This window comes from Mastigoproctus giganteus, chromosome 5 (genome assembly GCF_048544385.1).
Source record: "Mastigoproctus giganteus isolate SK-2022 chromosome 5, ASM4854438v1, whole genome shotgun sequence".
Taxonomy (NCBI): domain Eukaryota; kingdom Metazoa; phylum Arthropoda; class Arachnida; order Uropygi; family Thelyphonidae; genus Mastigoproctus; species Mastigoproctus giganteus.
In genome coordinates this window covers 214,579,862-214,599,334 of record NC_143579.1, presented here as the reverse complement: position 1 = coordinate 214,599,334, position 19,473 = coordinate 214,579,862, and the positions used below count along the sequence as shown (strand labels likewise).

The window sequence follows — 19,473 nt, the reverse complement described above, 5'->3', positions numbered from 1 at the left end:
GAGACCAAGGATGCTCTCATAATTATGGCTAAGGGTTTGCTTATTTGCTTTGCTGCTTCCTTTAATATAATTGGATAGATCACATCCACCCCAGGTGCCTTTCTTATGTTAAACTTCAACAATTCCTCTTCCACTTTGCACTCAGTTATTACAAAATCATTTAACTCGCTGTTAGAGTTTGATAAACATCTAGCCTTCTCCTTGAATAACCCTTCATGTGTGAATGTAGATGCAAAATACTCATTTAGTTTGGTAGCTATCTGAGAATGATCATCTACAGTCAAACCATTGATATAAAGTGGACTAATCTGATTCAGCTCTTCCTTTTAGAGTTTATATAAGTAAAAAGATCTTTACTGTTTTTCTTTGCAACCTTTGCCAAGGAGTTCTCATAATCTGCCTTCGCTTGCCTAACCTCTTTTGTAAATTGATTATAGACTAGCATTGTATCTACCATATCCTTCTGTGTTGATTGATAATTTATATGCATCCCATCATTTTTTTTCTCAGCTACAAGTGTCATTACTTCATCTGACATCCATTTGGGCCTAAACCTAGAACAGTATTTCTTAGTTGGAACAAAAAGCCTACTAGCTTGCAATATTACTTCCTTTAATGCTTCCCATTTAGAATTTGCTGTTGGTCAAACTGTATAGAATTTAAAAAATCTCTGGGACCGCTTTAGTCACATTTGCAAAAGCAAAAACTCATCCTTTTATCCCTGATGGTAGTTAAAAGTTGATAGCTTAAATAGATTCAAGGCAGAACTTGACAAACATTTGGAGCGGGTGGATGGGTGAAATAAGGTTTTTTTTTTTTTTTTGGCTGATGCTATATATAAGCTTGCTTTCTTGCATCATTTGCCTATGCTTATGCTATATCTTTAAGTAAATCCCACACCAGTAAACTGTGATCACTGCCACCTGGTGGTTCCTTTATCTGTAAATTCTTAATGCATGAATAATCACTGCTGATAACCAGATAAATTACTCCCTTTAGTTGCCTCTCTAGCATGCTGCTGTAGGAACAAACATCCAATAAATCCACAAAAGCCTTGACAGTGTGCGAGTAATCAACCCACAAGTTCCAGTCTATAGCTGGGAAGTTAAAATCCCCCATTATAAGACACTCCAATTTACTTGCCCACTATATTTCTCTGTATAATTGTTCATTGTACTCATCAGAGTCATTAGGCCTATAACACACTCCTACTCTCAACTTGGTTTTCCCAATGCTTATGTCACACCAAACTGACTCAACATTGCACTGTCTATCTATGTTAACTGGATGCACTTCCTTAGATTTTATGTTTCTTAACTAACAGCATAATGCCTCCTCTCTTCCTATCCTTTCTGTACACATTGCACTCCCCAAATTCCAATTCTGCTCTGCTTATATCTGTGTGACACCATGTCTCTGATATCCCAACGATATCTGCCTTTGATGTCTTGACCAGCACTTCAAATTCATTAAATTTATTTACAGTACTCCTAGCATTGGTGTACATGCAAGTATACATGCACCTGTTCTTACTTTTAGTTACTCTAACACAGCCTACGTATTTACTTGTTTCATGACTCCCATCAGTTCCTGAAATTCCCAGCAACTTGCTTTCTGGGCTGCTGCTCATTCTTGTAGAAGCAGTGCAAGAATCACTTCCACCTCTGCCTGTGGGTACTGTTAATCTATTAGCTTGTGGATCCCCCCCCCCAAGCTAGCAGTTTTCCGAACACCTTACATTGTCTCGATAGCATCAGCAAATATTCTTGCACCCTTTCCATTTAAGAGTATCCCATCTCTGTAGAAGAAATCTCTCCTGTTGACAAGGACAGGCCACACTAAGAAAAATTCTACCCCATGCACAATCTCTCCAGGGCCAAATTGATTGGCAAGGCTCTCATCATATACTCCCTCCTATTGTGTCTGGGCAGAATTGCAGACACTTTCAAATTTAACCCTAACTTGCGACTTTTTTTTCAGCATTGACCTGTACTTGTTAAGTAAATCTGCAGATCTCTTACTCTTAAGGTCATTAGTGCCAATACAACAATATCACCTTTTGTGCCCTTAAAAGGTGATATCTGCCCTACAACATCATCAACTTTTGCCCCTGGCAGACATACCCTGGTCCTGTTCCACCTATCCTTTTTACATAATATATTCCCCGTTTCCCTGGCAGTTGAGTCACTGACAATAACTGGCTGCTGTGGGACCAGTGCATTCTGCCCTGAAGATTTCCACTGTGTTGCCTGCTACACAAGAGTGAGCTCTGGTGTGGAGTTGGGCAGCTGAGAGCTTAATGGGCCCTGACTCTCATAGATACCAATCAGAATGCTGAGTTGGTGCCCAATTTCTTCACATTATCTACACCTAACACACACACACACACACACACACACACACACACACACACACACACACACACACACACACACACACACACACACACACACAGAAAGACATCTTCTATTGCTAGATCATGTCCTATTCTAGAAAGGTCCTTAAATAAACATTATTTTAGTCTGTGATGCATCATTGGAGAATCACCTCCTTCGGTCCCCCCACCCTCGAACTACAGCAGTTCGCTACTTTGTGCACATTGCTTTGCTGCTCCATTCTGAGGCATGATTTCCGTTTAAATAGAATTTAATTAACAATAAAAATTAATAAGATTTTTAAATTTAATTGATCAATTGACAATACTTTACTAAGCTTACAGATACCTAATACAGTGCTACGTATTAGGCTATCTAGTTTTACGTTATGCTATTCTGTATTGATCTAATATACTACAACAATGCCAGCAAGTTTCGAATGGTACAAGTTTTACTGATACTAAGTAATAACCTACATAATCTCTAAATTCAAAATAAACTAAGTATCGCAACTATGAGTATAAAGCTACTTCTAAAAAAATAAATTAATATGCCAGTTAAGTCAATAAAACGGCAAAAATTTAAGAAAAACTTCTCTATTAGCTGGAGCCCTAAAAACTTCGCCTGCATGTAGATACGCTCGTTCCTGGGGGGGGGGGAGGTGTGATCAAAAAAGGTGTGAAAAAAAAAAAGATGTTTTGGTGTGATGATTAAGACCATTTCATTATTAGTGCAGTTGAAATCCTGCTGGCCACGAAAGCAGATAAAATGACAAGGTAGTCAAAGTCCTACAAACATCTTATAATTTCGCTGAGGCCATATAACTTTACTATATCATAATTTTGAATTTCCTCTCTTTTAATGCTATCTCTAATTCAGTAAACTTTATAACTTAGTGCAAACTGCCCTTGCAAATTGTAGCTGTGTGGCTGGTCATATATTGCTTACATGAGTTATTCACCAGTCAGATATCAATTTAGGACAGCAGCTGAGAGAAAAGAGATTGAGAGTGTCCAGTGTGGGTACAGCTTAAAAAATGTTTGCCTCATCAAATCTATGGTTAATTTCTTCCACAGAATGACTTGCTGATGCACATAAATTTAATTCCAAGGATTTTTTGCCATCAATATAACTGTTCATATAGCTTGTCGGTACATGATTAAAGCAGGGAGAAAAACAACAGGCAGGTCAAGCCCATTCCGAACTAATGCTGTAGAAAGGGAGGCCTAGTGAGTCGATCAGTTGCTTTTCTGAAAACTATAATTATAATGGTTGCAGAAACAAAACTTTGCAATCTTTATTATTATGTACAAGAAATTAAATTGAATTTCTACACAATACGTTATTAAAAACTGAATATCTTGTGAACTCATAAAGGTTTCCTCATTATTAATAATTATTCCTCAAGAAGAATAGTTGGGTGGTTTTTTTTTTTTTTTTTTTTCCCCTTTTCTTTTCATTCTTTTTGACAGTATTTTTTCTCTGAATCACAACCATTGATATTCGTACATTTGCTGTGGCAATATTATCATTTGTTTACATTTAAAAATTCGAACTGTTATTTACATTTTAGCCATTATTACTGTCTTTTAGTCAATATAAACATTTGCAGATATAAATAAATTTAATTTTTAGTCCTTAATATTCATTGAAATGGGCTTCTCCAAAAATGCTCAACCACTAGGTATCAAAATCCAGCACCTCTCAATCTCTGAGGGTGCCAGATTTTAAAGAGTTTACTGTAGAAATGACTGTGCACATTACATTTTGTATGATCAGAAGGTTGAGAACCTATAGGAAAGGCAAGGGTAAGTTCACTGAATGATCTAGCTCTTGACTGTCACTGGTCAAGTTATGGTCTCAACAGATTTTTCAAAGAAAAATGATAACGTGAACAGAAAAGTCATTTAGGTGTACAGTATTATTCCTGCTAACTTTAAAATTTATCCATAAGGTTTCCTAAAGTTTATACAAAAATCTCATTTGTAGTTTTACTTCAAGCTACTTTTTTTCCTTGAATTTTAGTCATCGCATTTGTGATGACTAAAATAAATATCTAAATACTTACACATATTGTAATACTTATGAACTCATGAAGAGATACATATAAAGTAATAAACTTAGTAATTAATTGATAAGGTGATAATTATATTTACTTTTCATTCTATTAATCTCAGAAAAATAACAAAAATTCAATTAATTTTTTTAAAAAAAATCAAATAAGCCTGAAATGTAATGCACTGTGTATATTAACTAACTCTTCTTCATCTCTGGTGGGCGTAGCATAATCTTATAAGAATTGAATTTTCAAAAGGAATATATACATTCGCTCCTGAATAGTAAGTAAGGTTTTTAAATGATGTACACAGTTGAACAATTTCAAAAATAAATAGTATGGAATAAATAAATATCTAAATACTTAGATATTAATGAACTGAATATTTTATGATTTTACTTTTAAATCATTTCTTCTAGTAGTGTGAAAAGAGAAAAGAAAAGTATTTAAAAAATCTTGCCACATGCCCAAAAAAAAGTCAAAAATGTTCACAGAAATGCAAACACAAAAATCCACTAGTACAGACACAATATACAACAAAGAAAGGCCATTTGAAGTAGCATACCATAAGAACTGATGTATGCAGAAAGAAGTAATCAGTGCAAACCAAGAACAAGAAACAAGATGTTCTTCATCCTGTTTGTAAAGGATGGTTAAATAGCAAATATAATTATGAGTGAAGTTTAGAGTAATTCACATTTCATTAAATGAATGATAATTTAGCCATTTCCAAAAATGGTGTCAATGAAAGTGGTTGAAGGTATTAAGTCAAGAGGCAACTCAACAAGCACTTTTGAAAATGGGAAGAAATAAAGCAAGAGGACTAGATGACATAGTCTTGAAAATGTTAGGGAAGGCGGGAGTTGAGTGATTTACATACTTCTCAGTAAAGAGATGAAAGGAAAGAAAATACTGAATGTATGGAGGAGTGAGTTGAAAAAAAATACAAGTTTATAGTAACTACTATGACATCAAGTTAACTAGCCAGATGTTGAAAAATCTATAAAAGAATAATTGACAACAGGATTAGCAAAGAGAGTACAGTGCCAGAAAGCCAAATTTTATTTAACCCAGCACAAAATGCAATTGATGCAGTGTAAGCACTGAGAAGGATGATGGAGAACAGCAGAGCAAAACAAGGATTACACATGGCATTCCTTAACTTAGAAAAATCATATGACAGGGTCCCAAGTACAATTATCTGGTTGGCAATGAGAAAGAAGGGGATATCAGTAGAGTATGTTAGAGTGGTAATGGACATGTATGATAGTAGTCAAATGAGGACAAGAACACCTTTAGGAAAATCATGCTACTTTGATGATATTATAGTTGGATTACACCATTTTAAATACCAAGTCCTCACACCTATGTTGTTCCTTTTAGATAGGGAACAGTAGAGGTGTGAGAGGAAGCACAGGCCATATGCAGATAATATGGTCTTGACAGACAGGAATAAAGAGGAAGAGCATGAAAAAGAGGGACCTTAAGCTAAATGTGACCAAAACAGAGTACTTGGACTCTTTAAGCAGGATGAAGGAGAACCAGATGAGTAGGAGGAACAAAATTAATCAATCCAGGTAGGCAGAGAAAAAATGCAAGGGATTAAAGGAGTTTAAATAACTGAGGACTATCAGTAGAGAATAAAAGAGGAATAGAGAAAGATGTCAATGCCAGGATAGCAGCAGGGTAGGCAAAGTGGAGGGAAGTGACTGGAGCATTATGTGATAATGATAAATAATAAAAATGCTGAGAATGATATGTTGGGGAGGGAAGAAAAGATAGGCTCAGGGGTGAGTATGTGAAAGGAAGCTTAGGAATAGCATGAATTCAGGATAAATTAAGAGAAAATAGATTAAGATGGAATGTGCAAAAAGAGGGGAGAGAAAGATTACATTGGAAGAATTGAAAAATGAAAATCAGTTGAAAGAGAGAGAAAGGAAAAACAAAAAAAGAAATGGATATATATATATACAGTAAACCCCCGCTATTCGCGGTATCTGTATTCGCAGTTTCGCGTATTCGCAATCGCTGATTTAATATAAAATGAAACTTTAAAAAATGTGAATTTTAAAGCGCCGTGAATATTTTCCGCCATAAAAAAACATGGGCGTGGCTAAAATTATCTTTCCCGGTCAAAACAGCGTTCAGTGGGTGGGGGGAGAGGGGTGACAAAATCGTGAGCGTGGATGTTTCTCGCTAATCCTTGTTCAGTATGTGTTATACGCTTGTCATGGAAGGTTTGGTCGTTTGCTTTTAATTTATATGCTTATAAATTGAATAAATTTATCAATTTATAAATTGATATGCTTACAAAAGTGATAAATCTACCATTTTGCAGTGTAAAACAGACTTTTTCGAGTGTGTACGGAAGAAAGTGCCTTTATTGTGGACAAGTTCTTTTTTACCCGTACAAAAATATGGCTACGAATAACAAGGGAAATGTGGAAATATCAAAGAAGGTGATGACATTAGCGAATAAAATTGAGTTATTAGACAAAATTTCTAATGGTGAAAGTGTCTCCTCAGTGGCAAAACATTATAAAATCAATGAGTCAACGGTACGATCAATCAAAAAATCTGAAGAAAAAATCCGCCTTAGTGTCCGTGAAAACACGTTAATTGCTTCAAAAATCTGCTCTGTAACTCGTGATGTTAAATTAGAAAAAAATGGAAAAGGCTTTAAATCTGTGTATAGAAGACCGAACTCAAAATAAAATTCCATTAAGTTCACTCATCATTCGTGAAAAGGCAAAACTCCTTTATCAACACTTTAGCGAAACTGGTGATAGCACTGGCGGGATAAGTTTTTTTGCTAGCAAAGGCGCTGGTTTGAAAGATTTGTTTGAAATTTCTAATAAATATTATATTTAATATTAAATTGTTTCTTATTTTCATTTCGATGCCATATGCTTGCATTACACTATGTACTGTCTATGTACATAGTCATATTATGAAGGCACATATAATACATACATAGACAAAATTTTAGACTAGTTTTTCTTATATATTTCATACTTTGGAACGGAACCCCTTTATTACTATGGGAGCCATAACTCAGTATTCGCGTTTTTGGTATTCGCGACATGTCTCAGGAACGTAACCCCCGCGAATAGCGGGGGTTTACTGTATATGGCAAGAAGATATGTTGGAAAGATATGTGGGGTGAAAGAAGATGAGATAGGAAACACAAAAATTCGGAGGAAGAAGAATGAATGCAAAATTGGTTGATAATATCATAGTGGAGGGCTAACGATATAGAGCTTGCTGGAATCCAATTATCAAATTGAAAATGCAAGCTTTTCTTCCATCTGCTGTTGTTCATGGAATAGAAAGAATTTTGAAGTAATGACAGAATGTTAAAAATTATTCTATTCATCCTCATTATTCCTCCTTAATAATGCAGAATATGACTTTTTAAATCTTGGCAGAAAAAAATCAGAACAAAACCATCTCTTACAGTTTTTAAAATGCAGGAAACTGGATCTTTGCTATGGAAAGACCAAGTTTCCTGTGTAGACTTCCTGAAATAAAGTATTCCACATAAAGACAGTAAGTGAAGAAACATATTTATTTTGCTAATATTTTGTCAGGTTGGTATACATAATGTTTATGTTATTGTGGTTTATTTATTAAATATTTATTAATTTTTTGGTAATTTAGCATTAAGCATTTTTGATATTTTTGTGCAAGTTAATGATATGTAATTTTGTATGGTTTTTAACTCTAACCAAAAAGATCTCAGGATGCAAAAATTTTCAGTAGTCATTACTGCATAATTGAATAAATATCAAAAAATAATTTTTGAATGTATAAATGAAGCAAATATCTTTAAAATACGGTTTATTTCATTTTATAATGTTACATAATTTACCTGTGGTGTCATAAGATATTCATGAATTATTATTATTATTAAATTGAAACAAAAGTTCCCAAAGTCACCCCATGTATTTCACCAGAAAAACAATTCATATTTTTGTAAATCACAGTATAATTCAATGTAAATATGGTATCCATTTTTGTTTTTGTTATATAACAGTAACTGCTATTCTTGTGTTATGTTTTTTGCATTCTGAGTTACAGCTAATATCTGATATGCACTTATCTGCTGCAGGCAGTATTTGATACTTATTTTCAGATTATCATTTAAAATAAAATTCACGAGTTGTAACTCTGACCTGTTGTAGGTTTCAGGATGAACCTAACTGTTTGTGTTTCTCCCACCCAGATAAACTGATTATTATAAGTAATATACATTTTTTAAAAAAATATATATCAAGTTGTAGATACAGTAATAATAATAATTTCTCTTTCACCTGCTGGACTCAAAATCATGTTTCATTTATTAATATTAGAATATACAAAGCATGGACTGTATATACTGCATGATAATATGGTATAAGACCAGTTATCTGGTATCCAAAGGGAGGGGTGGAGGATGCCAGGATGCCGATTGTTTGAATTTACTTGTTGCATGAGCATTACTCTTATAGTACCACATCATATGTGGTACTCTTATAGTACAATGTACTATAAGAGTACCACAATGAAATGCTGTAATCCAAAGTTAAACTTCTTAGTTATGCTAATGTATATGCTATTTACTTTGGCTTAACTTTAAAATAACACTGCTTCTTACACTTCTTATCACTAAAAGCTTATCACTGATATTGTGATTTTATAACATACTGTGAATTGTTGAAGAGCCAAGGTCATACTCCTTTATAGGCACATTATGATATTCACATTTTTCTAATATTCTACAATATCCAGTTTCTGTTATAAGGTTAACATACCATGTCCGTGTTTTTTACTAATTTTCTGTTTTTTTTATGTACTATATGGATAGATAGTTTACAGATATGTTGATACAAATGCACTTGCTCAGATAACTGGTTCTTAAATGGCTGGATGAAAAAGACAGACTTCATCTGTCAATCGCATTGTTATGTAAATAGTAACCCCCTCTTTAATATATTAGTGATTTCTTTCCCATTTTTAACATTGAAATATCTTAAATGGACACAATAACTTAAATCCTTCAATGATTTAAGTTATTGTGTCTAAGTAAATTTTATATTATACTGTATATAGGCACTTCTTAAATTAAGCTCTCACTATCTAGATTACAGAATAACTCCCTAGTTAACTCCCTGTGTAACCTGAGGCTTTAGCCCTAAATTATTTTGTAATCTAAATTACTCCACACCATCAGGCATCTCTCATATTGTGGAGTTATACTTCGCGACTGGGTTGTCATTGTTGCAACACCAGGATACCTGCCCACCCCACTGATGAGGAGCCAATAAGCTCCGAAATGGTGCCGTATGGGTGATGGTATCCGCTGAGAATAAGTAACAATAGTCTTCTCCTATGGTGAAGTGTTACTTATTCGAGGTAGTGCAGTATCGTGGCAACTTGTTCTGAAGGTATTCACAATATGAGATATGCTTAATGATGCCAATTTATAACTACTTAAGTAATTGGCTACATACAGAAATGATGCAATTGCACTAACTTGTACGTAAGCTCTCACTATCTTTGTTGTTTTTAATATCAGAAAATTTGTTGCTGTTTCCTTTTCATTTCAGTATCAAACCCCATGGCATATGTGCTTTAGTGGGTATTTGTATATATTTCCCTTAAATACAAACAAAGAATATTAATTAATAATTTTTCAAATATGCCAGTTGCACAAGCTTTCCAGATGGATGAATGTCAGATAATTGGGCTGTTTACTGTATAAAAACAGTCATTTCTCAGTTTATGCAGTATCCACATAAATAATGGGAAGTTGTATGCAAGTACCAAGCTGATTTTTGAAGTTGAATTACCTTATGAGAGAAATTATAGGTGTTTATTCATATAAAATGTGTCAAGTAGTATTAGAAATTATTTTTATATAATAAGTGTTTTTCTGCATACCAGTCACAACAAGAATGAAATTAAAAAACAACAGATCTGCTTTGCTTTTCTTCCACCTTTGGGAATGCAGCCTAAGACTGTTTATATAACTAGTGGGAGAGGGGAAAGGAAGTCATCTTGAACTAACAAACAAAGATACGATTCAAAATTCTGTAACAGCATTGCCGCTTGCCTAGTGTAGTGCTACTCTTCAAGGGGGGGAAAATAGCTAGATAAATAGTTGCAAACACAGGGATAGGTCATCTGACAAGTTCTCGTGATTTTTAACAGTTCAAAAACCACAAAAATTGCTTCAAAAAAAAAAATTGAACTGAAAAGTGTGCCTTTATTTAGGAAGCTAGAAAAAATTTAAAGTTTTTTAATCACTAATTAAACGATAATGTGAGGACATTATTTTAAAGGATCACGTTATCAGATGACCTGCTACCATCAATACATTAATTAGAGCAAGGCCAGAATGTTAAGTTTGCTATAGTTTTATTACAAAGAAAAAACTTTATTGTTGCAATATGAAGGTATAAAGTGAAACAAAGGCAATCTTAACATAATTTGAACCATTATCTTCCTCTTTAAGTATTCTCCCATGACCTTCTGCCATTCTGAGGGACATCACTATGTATACTCTCATTTACTTTTTACCCAAAAAATCGGGACCCACTTTGTAACATCATTATAAGAGTTCCCCACCACAAATTAAAACAGCTCTCTATTACTCTTGACAGAAATCAAAATATATTTTTATGCCAAAATATAGGGAAATATGACTGAATATTTCACATAATATGACATCTCAGTAGATAGTGACAATATGCAAATCATACAGTTAGCTAGGCTGTTTGGGTGGTTAATATAGGAAAGAGCACCTATGTTGAAATATTTTGTTGTTGTTTTTTTTAAATTTATATTTCAGTACATTTATTTGTTTATTACTTTATATTATTATTTATTTATTTTTATTTTTTTATTTTTAAGGTTTAAGCCTAGTACTCCATCTAAACCTGATAATCACGATGGAAATAGCACATCAAGTACTTCTGGGTTAACTAATCAAGTAACAGATAACACACATAATCAGCAACAACAGCCACAGCATAATAGCCAACAGCACCAACATCAGCAGTACCTCGGAGATGCATCTGCTGCCATTCCCAGTTTCATGGATATTGATACAAGGAATTTTTCCTTACCAGATGGTGTAACAGAAGATAATCTACAAGTCTTTAAGTCCCTTTATAGGGAGCATTGTGAAGTAAGTTGTCTTATGATCTTGTAATATCAGTTCTAGAAATTACAAGCATTCTTTAGACATACTTCCAAAAAGATTGTAATACATGAGTTTTTCTTTGAATAACTCTCAGTAAAATTTTGCCTTTCATTTTGAAAGTGCCACATCATTCACCGTAGTTTATATTTTTGTTTACACTGATTTTATTTGAACTCAAGCTTAAAGAAATATACACAATCAGAATTCTCCTCTCACATGAAAAATTAATACAGTTTCCTCAGCAATCTTTTTAAGGTACAGTAAACCTTACCTCTAACAAAACCAATATCAACCAGAAATAACGCTATAACAATTTTTTTTAATGTGTTAAGTTAATGGGCATAAATATAAGTTATGTATAAAATGGAAAAAAAAAAAAAAAAAAATAGGAATTGTTTAAAAGTAACTGAAAACTAAAAATCTACTCATCATTTGTAATATAATTTAAACTAATATTTTAATGCTTCCTTAATAACTTGCTTATACATTCATGAGGCAAAACATTATGAACACCCTTGTCTCCATGAGCAGATGTATCCCACAGCACTTAGGAGTGATATGACTGACTGGCACAGAATATATAGTGATAACACAGGTAGTGCTTATTCATTAGTATAAAGACTGTGCAATGGGGAGGAGAAGGACCTGGTGAAGTTTGAATGGGGAATTCTTTGTGGTGCTAGGGAGGCAGGGGACAGCTCAGCAGGTGCAGGCATTGTTGGCTGTTTGAGGGAGACACAACCACCCAAAGTGCTGGGGAGACCATCACTGGTTGGTAGTTGAGATGAACAGTAGTTTGCATGTGCTGTCCGAGACAACAGACAGCTTGCGATCCCTCAGTTAATGGTAGGCTACAGCCAGGATGCACAGAGAAATGTTTCTGAGCACATTATCCAGCAGATGCTATGTGGATAGGCCTACAGAGTAGGTGACCAGCTCATATGCCCATGTTGACCAATCATTGACACCTACATTGGCCAAGGGAGCACCATTCCTGGACATTTGATGACTGGAAAAGAGTTGCCTGGTCTGATGAATCAAGGTTCCAGCTCCATCATGTTGATGGATGTGTGCATATTCAGTGGCGAACAGGTGAACAGCTGCAATCAGACTGCATGGTTAGATGAAAACAAGCCAGTAGCTGTGGTGTCATGGTTTGGGGGATGTTTTCATGGACTTCATTGGGTCCACTTATCCCCATTGAACATCGCAAAATCTCATCTTGACATTGTTTCGGACCAAGTTTTGCTTTACACAGTGACTCTGTATCCAGATAGCACTGGACTCTTTCAACAAGACAGCAGCCCATGTTGCAAGATTTGCATTGTGCAGGAATGGTTTGAGGATCATGTCTGAGCATTTTGTATACTTGCTCCCCTGGCCACCAAATTCCCCCGACATCAATTCCATCGAACATTTGTGGGATTGTGGTGGAATGCAGTCCATGCCAGTTCCTCACTCCATTGCCGAACTCTGAGATGTCCAGGCTCCCTGAGGGCACCGTCCACAGTCTTGTAGAGTTGATGCCATGATGGGTGCAAGCAGTTATCATGGCAAAAGGCCACCAAACATGCTGTCGGGTTTGTTCCTAATGTTTTTGCTCATGAGTGTATGTATCCGTTTTATTGACTAATTTTTTATTATTATTATCCTCAGAGAATTCTGTCACACTGTACAACTTTAGTTAAATAAAAATTTAACTAGTTTCTGCCTGTTTTATATGAGACATTCAAAGTGCATCGTTTTCACAGCTTTATTCCCTTATTTTTAAATGTGAAAAAAATGGATTACATGTAAATACACAGAATTTCTGAATTGGAATATTATCAAATGATCTCTGATTTTGAATATTGTCAAATCTTATTGTGTGAGAGTTTTCCAGCAACACTTCAGAATAGGTTTTTTCCCCCTCCCCTTATATCACACTGCAAATAAAAAGGGATTTATATCTTTGAATTGTTTGTAATTGAAAATCAGATATATGCACAGACACTATATTGCTGAAAGTAAAGTAAAAATTATCTTAAAGGGTTGGATATGTGGTTTTCCATCTTTACTGCTAATAAATTAAAATAAAAATAAATATACTATGTGAAATTTATTTAAGATATTTATTGAAATGCTTCCAACTCAGTACACTTAAAACAGTTTGGCAATGTTTCGAGGTTATGCTGTACCCTGCCTCAAAGTCTACAGAGAAAAATAAGTAAAGAAATCAGTTATATAACAGTTGTGAGCTGCTATGAATAATTGAGATTTTAAAGCCAGTTGATGTGACACGATATGATGACCTAAATAGCTAAAGCTGAAACTGATATTAGAAGTGAGATTATGTAATTCCCTAACAAGGATTTACTATCCATTGTAACTAAAAGAGAGATGAGGATGAATGTCCTGTCACGCAGCTTTCCCTTCACAATAATATATGAAATGGTTAGGTTAGGTTATGTTTTGTTATCTAAGACGCCATCAGATTCATTAGCTAAAAACTACTACTGTGCAACCTTGATTTACTGTGTTGATTTACTTATATCACACCTAAAACAGCAATACACTGCAGTTTCAGGTATAATATGAGTCTGATCATGTCTCCCAAGAGGAATATAAAAAAAATGCAGCTTATAGCAAAACATAAATTTCGCAATTGACACTGGTAAACCAAACTCTATACCTAGACGGTAACCGGCTACTGCAGTAGTTTCCAAAATGGGTACCAGTGTGCTGTTATTTTTTCTGTATATTCACTCATCTAAATGAGTGATTAAATTTTATAAACAACAGGACTTACTTGAGAGTAATTGTTGTAGATATTCAGTTTTTTTCCTGTCTTGAGAGATGCAATAAAAAAAATAAATTAATGAAACATTAATTGCACTCGGGGAATCTTACAAAAGTAAATAATTTCCTCTCAGAGGGGAATCAGCTAATATATTTGTCTGTTGTGATGTATTCAGTTATAAATTTTTGTGAATAACAATACATAACATCCTTTTCAAGGCTGTGAAATTGCATTTAGAATGGTAAAAACTGTTAATGGCATAATGCAAAGTGTGCAAGAATTGAAGAACAGTTTTCATGTTACTGGCTGTAGTTAATTTATCCCTAATTATGCAACAGTAGTGTCAAATTTTCAGCTTCATTTTTGCCTACATTAAAGCTTTCAACAAAAAAAAAAAAAAAAAGTTATTAATCAGTCTAAATTTGATTTTAAACAGGCTTGGAGTAGTAAGAAATTTGCTTCTTGTCCACATGGTGGTGGAACTTTCTGATGTCTGTCCAAAGCTGTTGGCTGCAACTTTTGTCCATCAATACTTTTACCTCTATTACAACATGAACATTCTGTGGTGTCGTGGTTTGGGGGATGTTTTCATGGACTTCATTGGGTCCACTTATCCCCATTGAACATTGCAAAATCTCACCTTGACATTGTTTTGGACCAAGTTTTGCTCTACACAGTGACTGTGTATCCAGATAGCACTGGACTCTTTCAACAAGACAACAGCCCATGTTGCAAGGTTTGCATTGTGCAGGAATGGTTTGAGGATCATGTCTGAGCATTTCGTATACTATTTTGTATGCTAAAAATAAAGGTGACTTCTTAGCATTCTACTTCTCCTCTAATGCTTGCATTGATGATCTCAATAAATCTCTTCCTACCATACTAAATGCATTCTACTCAGTGCCTCCTGCAGTCAGGAGCGAAAGTACAGTAGCACTCACTCTTTGAGTGGACTGGGGATCAAGCTCTTCACTGCTAAACCTCTCTGACTTTGGTGGCTGTGCCAGAATATAAACAAGAACATTGTTCTCAAAAACTGTGCTCTAGAGCTCGGTCCTGTTTTATACCACCCTTTTACACTGTTTTCCTTCTGCACAGAAATTTGCTCATATCCAGTCAATTCCTAAAAAGGCAGCTAAATCTCTTTCTTCAGTTATTGTCTCACTGCCTTAATTTATCTCTTTCCAAAGTAATGGAGAAATCCAGCAACTGCCAACCCTTATAACTATCTGAAACCTTCTATCTGATCAAAGATTACCAATATGGATTCTGTCATTGTCAATCAACTGATCCTATCTCAACTTATTTTGCTCATCTTTTTACAAATTTGATGAAAAAGTATGAAACTCAAGCAATTGTGCTTGACATTTCTAGGCTTTTGATCATATTTGTCACAAAGGACTTCTAAACAAGCTTTTGTCTTTTGTCTACCCATTTGCAATAAACATGGGCTTTTATTTGCCTATGTTTATTGTAAATGGGTAGCAGTTTCCTCTCTGACTGGTCACTGAGGGTGACATCTGTGTCACCCGTAGAAAGCAATCTCTCTGTCTTTTAACTTCTTAACTAATGCCGGTGTTCCCCAAGATTTAGTTTTTTTCTCTCATTCTTTTCCTGTTATTCTTTAATGATCTTCCGTTGACTATAAATCCTGGCCAGTTCACAGGAAAGTAGCATACTTGCAACAGTATGCTACTTTCCACCTTCCAGTTTGAGACACTTTGCTTTGCGTGAGTACCTTCAACTTCTCAGACATCCTCCATCAATTCTTTGAATGTGATCTTGAGGTAATTCTGTGGTTGAAGTTAACTTCAGTCATTCTAATTTTTTTTTTTTTTTTGTGATCATTCATTTTCTTCTGAACAGCTGCCTACTCTGTACAAATCTTAAAAAAAATCTGCTTTATCATGGAATACTGTCTCCATGTACCTGCATATGAAGTGGTGCCCACAGAACTTCTCTCAAAATAGGGCAGTCAGGTTAATTAATGACCTGTCTTTTACATACACTCTCCACTCTATCACTTAGATGTTCTGTTTCTACCATGTGCTCTTTCTATGAATTCTTCCATGGGCACTGTTCTAAATTAGTATTGGTCACAATTCCACTTCCCTCTTCCAAATCAGTCGATACACATCTCAGCTAATCAACATCTTTTCACAGTTCAGCTCCAGACTCACAGAACTAATTTTTTCCCCTCCTGTTTTATACCTTCTATTCTTTGGAGAAACCTTCTTTTACTTGCATTTCATGAAAATTACAATATACAGAAAATAAGTCCGCTGTCAACAACCGAAATATCAGTTAAACTTTATTAATTCTTTTCTGATGAATTACTGCATTCATCTGTTATAATTATTCTTTTATTATAAAAATCATAATAAGTGTTAAAATTGTCCACGAATCTTGAATGCATTCACATATTGTTTTCATTTAATGGTTTTATTCTGTATATTGGCTTTCAGTATGTTGTTATTATTATTATATACTTTGCCTTTCAACAAAACTGACAAATAAGAATTTTGTGGAATAATACTTTTTTGAACAGAAGTATTGTTCAATTATTAACACATGTTCAGGCAAGGAATTTGTCATGATGACTTTGTTACAAAAAAATCAGTAGGACAAGTTTGTGTAAGTATAACCTAACAGCTGCTGTTCTGCTGGCACAGGTATACAGTGTCTTTGTAAGAATTGCATGTGGTTACCAAAATGAGAGAAATTAAGTCATTCATTTTGGGTTATGCAAATTTTGAGTTGCACTGTACGATAGAGCTAATACCTTTTGTGTTTAGATTATCATAAAAAAAGGAAAGCAAAAATTAACATTTGTAGTTGGATGTTTCTGTTAATGTCCTGTTAACTTCTTCAGTGAAGGAAATGCATTATGAACTACCATCCTAAGAAACACTAAAAATGTAGAGATTCAAAACAGAACTGTACAGATAATTCAAATTACTACTCATCATAAATTTGACCTAAAAATATTTGAAAATAAGTCATACTACCTACAATATTTGTGAAATAAGTGTATTTATATCTTTGTGAAAAGGCGAAACCTATGTGAAAGAGAATGCAAGATACAGTTTCCAGTGTAACTAGAAAATTACGTGGGACATTACATATATCATTGGTTGTCATTCAAATAAAAATGACTTTTATACAACTACCAAATACAAAAAAAAAAAAAAAAAAAACAAACAAACAAAGACAAACATTAAAAACCATTATACTCTTACTGAAGCTTTACTTCTGTGACAGTGTAGTGGTTTTGCTACCATCAGTGACTGGAGAATCATTCAAATCCCATCAGTGACTTAGGTTGCAAGCACAGTTATGGAATCCCTCCCCTTACTGGAGCTTATATTGCTCCCTTAGATTGTTAATAATGATAAGAAACCAACCTTCAGCCATATGTGGTACTAGAGTATAATTAGTAACACAGTACATGTGTTATAACACATGTACTGTGTTACTAATTCTGCTATAACACAGTACATGTGTTCCTAAAAATCTCCGCGTTATGGTATTTTGTGCATTAAAAACAACAGGGCTTATGGGAAAAATAGGGGCAGAGCACTCAAAAAAAAAAAAAGAAAAAAGAAAAAGAAAAAAAAAAAAAAAGTTCAGTCTGGTAAGTAAAACACTAAAAAAAAAGTTAAACACCCAATAAGATTGCTAACACAGGTTTAAACATCTTAAATTTCTGATAAATAAATATTACAGTATATATAGCACTTTACCTTGACAAGAAATGAAGTTTGCTTGATTGATATTTCTGTTCACTGACTTTTTTTTTTTTATTGTAAAATTTAAAACAGTAAAAAAGATAAGCAATCAATAATGACGAACACGGGACGCAGAAATTGTACAAGTGAGACAAGTTTACGAAGCTTAAAAATTAGGAATGAAGAGAAGATTTTGAAAATTTATTTGTTTTTTATATGATTGAAAAGGAGGGGAAACACGTTTCACCATAATAATGTAAAAACCTACGGAAGTCCAGCTATAAGTATTATTGCAAATGCAGTAAGATCGAGTTTACTATCCATTTATAATTAGATTGCACTAACTAAAAAGTCTAATAAACTGGGAACTTCAAATTATATTTATTAGCATTAGTAAGGGCACATGATGCAAGAAAGCAAGATTATATAGTATCAGCAAAAAAAAAAAAAAAAATCCTTTTTTTCACCCATCCCCTCTCTCCAAATGTTTGTCAAGTCTGCCTTGAATCTATTTAAGCTATCAACTTCTACAACAACAGATGAAAGTTTGTTCAGCAATCAACCACCCGCTGGCTAAAGGCAAACTTGCACACATCTATCCTACAACCGTCTTTCCTCAATTTGAATTTATGCCCTCTCAGGCGATTATTCTGAGCAAGAGGAAGAATCCCATCAGCATTGAGCATGCTCAAACAATTCAAGGCTTTATACATGTCAATCAGATCACCTCGCAGGTGCCTAGTCTCCAGACACTGTAATTTTCAAAACTTAAGCCTTTCTTCTTAAGAGCAACCCTTTGCTGCTCTGTTCACTAATCTTGTTGCCCTTTCTGTACTCGTTTCAACAGCTCTACATCCTTCTTAAAATGAGGCCTCCAGACCTGTATACAGTACTCAAGGTGTGGCCTGACCATTGCCTTATACAAGGGGATAATCACCTCCTTATCCCTGCTAGAAAAATTCCTGTATATCATTGACAAGACACCATGAGCTACTCTTGCAGACCGTCTGCACTGCTCAGAAAACTTCATATCTGCCTGCACAATTATAGCATCAGCCAAAAAAGTGTGGTAACACAGAGTTGATATGTTACTCTGGGATTACTGCTTCCCATATGTAGTACTTTACATTTGTCAATGTTAACCTTCATTTGCCACCTTTCAGCCCGTCTGCTCGACTTTTCTAGATCCTGTTGCAGCAGTGTACCGTCATTAGTGTCATTAACAACCCTGCCAACCTTTGTATCATCTGCAAACTTGGACATTAAGCCTGATATACCATCATCAGTATCATTTATAAATACAGAAAACAACAATGGACCCAACACTCAACCCCGAGGGACTCTACTAG

The 19,473-nt window shown here is 34.6% G+C and overlaps 1 protein-coding gene across 5 annotated transcripts in view; it reads left to right on the top strand.

Moving 5' to 3' along the window:
* LOC150086088 (DNA-binding protein RFX2-like) overlaps positions 1–19,473 on the top strand; it is a 483,547-nt gene that overhangs the window by 364,234 nt on the left and 99,840 nt on the right. For all 5 annotated transcript variants that reach the window (XM_090374368.1, XM_090374370.1, XM_090374371.1 and 2 more), the window contains one exon: positions 11,326–11,602. In XM_090374368.1, coding sequence (XP_090230494.1) covers positions 11,326–11,602 — 277 coding nt within the window. The remainder of the gene's footprint in view (positions 1–11,325; positions 11,603–19,473) is intronic.